Here is an 8,781-nt window from a genome sequence, read left to right as displayed (position 1 = left end):
GAAAAATATTCCTCCTCATTATGTAAGACCTTCTATATCAGAGATAAGATCTAAATCTTTAACTCTACAGACGGATCCCTCATTGACAAGAACTCCACTGTCCGTGTCAACAAATAGTACGTATAATTAATGATTGCCAAATGATTCATACACCAATATTTAACAAAAAGTATACTTCATCGAAAATCATTTATATAACATAGATTTATTACAATTCTAGCATACTCCAGTGTACAAAGACTCGCCAATAATCTAAGGAAGTCATTCCACAAAATCAGCTTCCATCACACTACAGTTTCCACAGATCGTGCCTAACAGAAAGGTAATTTAGAAAAGATGATCATCATTATTATATTCTTTTCTTTTCTATGGTGTCTAACATTTAATTGAATAAAATTAAACTTTTTGTAAAGAAGTTCTACTATAATTGGTGTACAAAAAAGACAATCTTCCTCTGTTGTTGCTTCGGTGGCTATTAATTTGGCACAACTTTATGAAAATGTAAATTTATCGATTGTTAAGACGCACCCACCAAGCAGTGACACACAAAATTGCCAAAATGTTGACCCTTTTGTTGACGATGAAGGTAATTTCTCATTATATCAAAAATTTAAGTTTGTAGTTTGTAAGAGATATGAATTATTAGTAATACATCAACATATATGTTTGTATGTTTTATAATTTTTATTTATTGTAGTTTTGAATGGTTATGATGATTCAATGTTGGATGTGGATATGGAAGATAATTTTATACCATCTTCAGAAACCTTAGACGGTATGTAAAAATTTTATCTGTATGTTTATTTACATCTTTGTGTACATCGTGGACTAAATTACATCGGTATGACAACTGAGTATCTAAAGAGAGTTCATTCAGCAGATGTCTGGGATATAGGAAATCCTATTTATCAATGTCAACACTATAAAGCATGGATGTAGTCTGGAGAAAGGCTTGCTAAATCCAAACAGTCGTCCCAACCAAAATTTTCATTATGTTGTATGGACGGAAAGATCGAGCTTCCTCTACTTTCTGTGCCTTCTGATGAGCTCATTCAACTTCATACTAGAGGAGATCAAAGAAGTATTCATTTCCTAAAAAATATAAGGACATTTAATTCAATATTTTGTTTTACATCAGTGGCCAGAAAAATTGAGCGTGGGGTGAACAATGGGACTGCTCCTCCAATTTTTAAGCTTGGGGGTCAAAACTACCATAGCATTGGTAGCTTACTTCCTCCTGATAGTTTACGACCAACATTTTCCCAACTATATATCTATGACACAGAAAATGAGATTGATAATCAAATAGGCACACATCGGTATTTTTCATGCAACCAATCAAACTTTTTAGTTATTTCTTATCTGTGAGAGAAAATAACATAAATTTTATTGGTTTTTTTTTTGCAGTTCCAATGAAGCTATAAATGAGTGGGATAGGAAAATTGTGGCAATATTAAGAAAATATGCTAGACAAATATAATAGTTTGGCAAAGAGTTTTTGCTATGCAAGAGATAGGTACTAACAAGAAAATTGCACAAACATAAAACTTAAGTTGATTAGTAAAAGGACTACAGATGGCAGGAGATACAACTTGCCATCTGCATCTGGGGTGGCTGCATTGATTGTTGGCGATGTCGAACAACTTAGCAAAGATAGAGATATTATTATAGAGAGTCAATCTAAAAAGCTCCAGCGGATTGATGTTTTTCATCCATCTTATTTAGCCTTGCCATATTCATTGTTGTTTCTGTATGGTTAGGATGGATTTTGTTTGGATATTACAACATTAGATTCTATCTCCGCTAGGCTTACAAAGAAAAATAAAACAATCACTTTGCGACAATTCTTTTCTTTTCGACTACAGAGAAGGACGGGTGAATCTCCGTTAATTCTGAGATCAAAGAGATTATTCCAACAGTTTCTAGTAGATGCCTACACAATGGTGGAATCAGAGAGGTTAAAATTCTTTAGGTGTAAACAACCACAGTTGAGGGTTGATAAATACAAATATCTGCATGAAAGTCTTATAAACAAGGATGTAGATGCTGCAAGGCTTGGCAAAAGAATCATTTTTCCTAGTACTTTTACCGGTGGACCTAGGTATATGATGAATAATTGTAAAAATACATTTGCAATTTACAGATATGCAGGATATCCTAGCTATTTTATCACCTTGACCTGTAACCTTGAATGAGATGAGATGAAAAGAGAAGTGACTCCCATTGGATTGAAGGTAGAAGACCGTCCTGATATATTGTGTTGAGTTTTCAAGATTAAGCTTGATGGTTTGATTGATGACCTAAAAGAGAAAAAAATCTTTGACAAAATTTTGGGATGTAAGTCTGTGTTTATGCAACGTTTTATTAAAATCTTATGTTGTAATGATTTGCTCATTTGCCTTTTTCAATTTTTAGACGTTTGCACTGTAGAATTTCAAAAGAGAGGGCTTTTGCATGCACATATCCTTTTATTCATGAGTAACGAGTTCAAGCAACAAACATCATATGACATAGATAAACATATAACAGCTGAGATTCCTGATGAAAATGAAAGGCTAAATCTACATGGAGCTATTCAAAATTTCATGGTACATGGTCTATATGGTCCGTACAACAAGAATTCACCTTGCATGAAGAATGGATCATGTTCAAAGTTCTATCCTAAAGAGTTTAGATAGCGAACACTCATTGATGAGGCCAGATTTTCCAAATATAGGCGTACTAATAACAGTCAAACAGTGAAGAAAAAGGAATGTGTACTAGACAATAAATTCATTGTTCCGTATAATCCAAAATTATTGCTCAAGTTCGGGTGCCACATAAATGTGGAATACACATGCCAAAAAAGTTCTATTAAATATCTGTTTAAGTATGTACACAAGGGTAATGATCGCATAACAGCTACTCTATACAATGCTGGTGATCCGCCAGAAGCCACACAAGTTGTTGATGAAATTAGAAATTGCTACTATTGTAGGTACATTTCGGCATGTGAGGTAGTCTGGCGTTTATTTGGATATGAAATCCAAGAGAAAGAACCATTTGTGATTAGACTTCCATTCCATTTGGAGGATGAGCAACCTGTGGTTTATGGTGAAACTTCTAATGTGAATGATATTGTCAAAAGAGCAATATCTCATAAGTTCATATTTTTGGGATGGATGACAGCAAACATCTCATATCCCTATGCTCGAAATCTGACTTATGCTGAGTTTCCAACCAAGTTTGTTTGGAAGGACGATTCTTTAAAGTGGTTTCCTCGAAAGAAAGGCTTTGCAATTGGAAGGTTGACTCATGTACCTACAGGTAATGACAAGTTTATATTCAATTTTGATCTTACTTATTTAATGATTTAAATTTAAAATCTTAACAGCCTGTATCCCATGTCTATTTTATTCGATTTATCTACACTAGAAAATAAATGTTCAAATAACCTTCAACAGTTATAACCTGTAAATTATACAATTTTTTATTTTTCTATATTTTTTAGGAAAATTATTCTTATGCGGATGTGTAGCTACATAATAATTAAAATAGCGTAGTTTAATCCATTTAACAACTTAAAGTGGGAGTTTAACCAAACTTTTTGCAGCAAATACCGAAGAATACTACCAACGACTTCTCTTGAATACTCAAAAAGGATGTATGAGTTTGCGAGATATAAGAACAGTAGGAGGAATAATTTATGCTACGTATAGAGATGCATGCTTCGCCCTTGGACTCTTGCAAGATGACAAAGAATTCATTGATACAATTAAGGAAGCAAGCTCATGGGCCTCAGGATCATATGTTAGGAGGTTATTTGTCATTCTATTAACATCCAAAAATATCTCAAGACCAGAACATGTTTGGGATAGATGTTGGCATCAACTCTCAGATGATATTTTGTATCGACAGAGAGCCGTGATGAACATAAGGGGTGAGTTTTTATTAATTACAATGATAAAAGTTCTTCCTTATTGATCATTTTTAGTTTGATTGAATTTTTACAGTATCGTATAATATGCAGAGTTAACAATGTTAGATGATGAGATTAAGCAGTTGTGCTTAATGGATATAGACAAGATCTTACATTTCTATGGTAAAATCTTCAAAGACTATCCTCATATGCCTTTAACAACTGAAGTTGATAGTTCTTTGTTAACTGAAAGGGTTATTAAAGAAGAGCTAAATTTTAACAGGGATGATTTAAAGAAAAATGTCTCAGACATGTTAGCTATTGCAACATCTGAGCAGAGATATACATTCGATAAAATTGTTACAGCTGTGTATTGTGATGAAGGAGGGTTTTTTCTTTGTGTATGGTCTTGGGGGTATTGGAAAAATATTTCTCTAGAACCTTATGTCTGCTGAGATTTTCGCTCAAGGGGTGATATAGTTTTAAACATTGCTTCAAGTGGTATTGCATCTTTACTTTTTCCCAATGGAAGAACGGCACACTCAAAGTTCAAAACACTGCCGAATATAACTGAAGATTCTGTATGTAACATCAAACCTGATTCCCCTCAAGCAATATTACTATTGAAAGCCAAACTTATATTTTGGGATGAGGCTCCAATGGTTAGTAGGTACTGCTATGAAGCACTTGATAAATGCTTGGGTGATATCATGAGGTGTTCTCCAATATATAGCAAAGATTTACCTTTTGGAGGAAAAGTGGTTGTACTAGGTGAAGACTTTAGACAAATTTTTTCTATCATTCTACGAGGATCGAGACAAGATATTGTTCATTCAACCGTGAATTCGTCTTACCTTTGGAAGTTTTATTAAGTGCTCAAACTAACAAAAAACATGAGACTTTCTGTAGGGACGACTGCTTCAGATCAAGATGAGACAGAACAATTTGGTGAATGGTTATTGAAAGTTGGTGATGGTTTAATAAGTGACAATATGGATGGTGAATCTGAGATATGTCTTCCAGGAGATATTGTTATTCCTTCTTCGGATCAGGCATTTGATGAGTTAGTTCATTTTTCTTATCCAAATATTTTGGAAAACATGTCCTCAAAGGATTTTTTCAAAGCAAGAACTATACTGGCTCCCACACTAGACATCGTTGAAGAGGTCAACAACCATCTGATGGCTATCATTTCTGGAGAAAAAAATTATATCTTAGTTCGGATTCTATTTGTATGGATGAAGGGAATATGGAGAGTCAACTAGATCTCTATGGTCCTGAATTACTGAATAGCATAAATTGCTCTGGTTTGCCTCCACATAAATTAATACTCAAGGTTGGTGTTCCGGTGATGTTACTGAGGAATATTGAATTATTGACTAATCCAGTGGTCTTTGTAATGGTACAAGGCTACAAGTTAGAAAGCTTGAAAATCATGTCATAGAATGTGAAGTCTTAACTGGTATCAATATTGGTCATATTGCTTTGATTTCAAGAATGAATATGGTACCAACAAATAAAACCGTCCCAGTTAGATTCCAACGAAGACAGTTTTCCATAATAGTATCGTTTGCCATGACAATTAATAAGTCTCAGGAACAAACTTTATCTCATGTTGGATTGTACTTGCCCAAACCAGTTTTTACACATGGCCAACTATATGTGGCACTTTCAAGAGTTAAGAGTAAGAGAGATTTAAAAGTTTTACTTATGAATCACGTAGGAATGTTTATAAATTCAACCATCAATGTTGTTTATAGAGAAGTCTTTGAAAAAAATAATATTCTAATGTAAATATTTTAATTTTATTTTAAATTATGTGTCAGCGTATAATTATTTTACCTTAAAAAATATATATTTTTAGATAATATTCAGCATAAAAATTAATTATTTTAATTTTTTGTAATAAAACTTAATAATTAAATGAATATAGAATTATACAATTTAGATTGTTTTATTTTTTATATAATAAATTGTTAAAATTAATTATTAATAAAAGTAAACTCTTTTGCTTGATAACAAATAAGATAGTCTTATAAAAAAATGATAACTAAAAACTTATGAATTGATTAGTTAAAAACTTATGACTAGAGGTGCATAATATTTTCATTTGAGAAAATACCATACTAACATTTATTTCTTTTTTTGTTATAGTGTGATTTATGAATATGATTAATTAAAATTCTAAGATTCATATAATATCATTGATACAACATAGATATTTTGAAGGTTTTTAACAAATATTTATAAAAATTGACTCAATTTTAAAAATATAGTATATCTTTAAATGTGATTTAAAAGAAAAGAAAGTTATCGTTTTCGTTTTTGCCATTTAAAAAGTCCGAAATATCTTACATCAAAATTCTTATTTTCTTCTATACATAGTTTTTCTTATTTAATGAATTATTCAAAATTTTTATTGAATTATGAAGTTCAACATGTCATAATATATAAAATGTAATCCAAGGAGTTTTTTATTTCAGGATAAACATTAATTAAATATTCAACAAAAATCCAATAAAAATAATTAAAAATTAAATAAATAAAGAATAAAATAAAATAATTCTGTAATATTTTATAGGAATAACTATTAATTTCAACTCCATTTTACTTTTTAGTTAATCATACTAATAAAATCTAAAAAATACATGAAAAGTACAGAATAGACAAAAATAAAGAATTGTGTTATTTATTTTTTGATTGAAAATTATAAAAATAAAGTTAAAAATACATAAGCTGAAATTGTAATTGAATTTATGTATTTTGTTAGACTGAATTTACAGGCCGAAACTTCTTTGTTGTTGTTATAGACTAAGGTTGAAGAGTAATTTAATATAGTCCTGCAAACGAGAGGATGAAAGATGTCAAAAATACTAAATTTATTGAGATTAAGATGGAAGGGTTAAGGAGACAAATGTTTAGTGAAGATGTTAGCTAGCTACCTAGAAGAGAGAATGGAAAGAAGTTTTATCACTCCAACTTGAATTTTTTGTCGAACCAAGTGACAATTAACATCTAAATGTTTGGTCCGTTCATAAAAAATTGAATTAGCAGTAATATGAAGGACACTCTAATTATCACAATATAAAACTGGTGGGTGGATTGAAGAGATGCGTAAAAATTGTAACATATTTAGTATCCATTGAAATTCACAAGTTGTGTTGACAAGTGTATAATATTCTGCTTTAGTGGATGAGCGGATAACGGTGATTTGTTTTTTAGTCTTCTAATATATTAAAGAGTTTCTCAATAAAAAATAATAGTGGCGTGTCTTATATCGATCAACTGAACTATCAAACTTGCAAGGCTTAACACCTGCAGGGCAATCAACAAGACGCCAAATTTTGTTCAACTCAAGAGCATCCAACTCATTTTTCGTAACAATATACCAATTAGAGTATTAATTGGTGTCCTTAAAAGACATTGACTCAATATCATAATGTAGCGATAAAAGAAACTTATGATGTGACGATGAAAGAAAAGAAAAAGATATAACTGAAGATAGAGGATACCGACACTTTGAAGGAAAGATTTGTGGAGTTGAGAGAGAAATTGCACAAATAATTAATCAGAAAGATATACTGGAGGTCGGTGAGATCGGTCGAAATGACAAGGACAGGATTGTTCAGGTGATGAGGAAGGTGACATGAGATGAAGAGGTGATGAGGAATTAGTGTATGTCTACTGTAAAAGCAAGAGAGAGTGTATAACTTGAAATAGTTTCGGTGGTCATGGGTTCAAGTTGGTTAGTACACGACAATAAAGAAGAAGGAGAAGTTGTTGGAGAAAAGAAAGAATTAGATGAAAGTGGGTCAATAGGTATGAGTAAGGGTCCAACTGAAAGAAAAATTTTATTTTTGAGAAAGCATGTTTGATAATGTTGGGTTGGATATATAGAATTAGATTTTTTTTTTTTTGGTGACTAAAGGAAAGATCATTTCATAAAAAATCACATTTTTAGAAATATCAATCCTTTTACTTTTTAAAACATAAAAATATATCCTTTAAAACCATATTGAAAATCAATAAACACAATCTTTTTTACTCTTGGGTCAAATTTTGATTTATTTGTCATTAGTGTAGAAATAAAACATAAGCATCCAAAAAATTTAAAATTATGATAATTTGATGGATGATTAAATAAAACCTCAAATAGTATTTTAAAATTAATTACAGATAATGAACCTCTATTCATTAAATAAACAACATGTTTAATAGCATAAGACCAAAAAGATGATGGTAAATTAGATTAAAATATAAGAGCACGATTTATATTTAAAATATGTTGATGCTTGTGTTCTACCCCTTTATTTTGTTGGGGAGTTTCAACACAACTACGTTGATGAATAATGCCCTTTGAAACATAAAAATCATGTAAAATAAATTTTGGTCGATTATCAGAATAGATAGCTTTGACTTGAGAGTTGAATTGTGTTTCAACTCAAGTAATAAAATTCTTTACATAATTTCGCACTTCTCCTTTTGATTTTAATAAAATAATCATATAAAGCGATTAAAATCATCAATAATAGTAAAAAAATGCTTATGATTATGAATAGAATTTTGTCGAAACGGACCCCAAATATCAAAATGTAATAAATCAAAATTTGCATTAGCTTTGTTAAAACTTTGAGAAAATGAAAGTTTCTTTTACTTAGAAAGATGACAAATGTCACAAGTCTCATCATGATGCATAGAAATTAAAAAAAATATTTATGTAAATGATTGAGTCTTTATCCAGAAAGATATCTTAAACAAAAATGCCATATATTTAAAGGTGTAATGGGTGGGATTGGATAGAATTTACGGAATGTGCAGTGGATGAATTTTTATTGAAATTGGGTTCAATGATATATAATTCCTTTCTTATTCTGCCCAAATCA

General features: G+C 30.9%; 1 protein-coding gene across 1 annotated transcript; it reads left to right on the top strand.

Annotated features, from left to right (window-relative positions):
* The first annotated feature begins 1,940 nt into the window (after window positions 1-1,940).
* On the top strand, window positions 1,941-4,770 carry LOC107489113 (uncharacterized). The gene is made up of 7 exons (XM_016109881.1): window positions 1,941-2,101; window positions 2,144-2,181; window positions 2,416-2,588; window positions 2,883-3,306; window positions 3,593-3,919; window positions 4,010-4,286; window positions 4,368-4,770. The coding sequence occupies exons 1-7, from the start codon at window positions 1,941-1,943 to the stop codon at window positions 4,768-4,770; spliced, it is 1,803 nt and encodes a 600-aa protein (XP_015965367.1).
* Window positions 4,771-8,781: the final 4,011 nt, after the last annotated feature.

The sequence above is a fragment of the Arachis duranensis genome, chromosome 5 (assembly GCF_000817695.3).
Source record: "Arachis duranensis cultivar V14167 chromosome 5, aradu.V14167.gnm2.J7QH, whole genome shotgun sequence".
In the NCBI taxonomy this organism is placed as follows: Eukaryota; Viridiplantae; Streptophyta; class Magnoliopsida; order Fabales; family Fabaceae; genus Arachis; species Arachis duranensis.
Note: the sequence above shows the minus strand (reverse complement) of the source record. Positions and strands in the feature narration are given on the sequence as shown.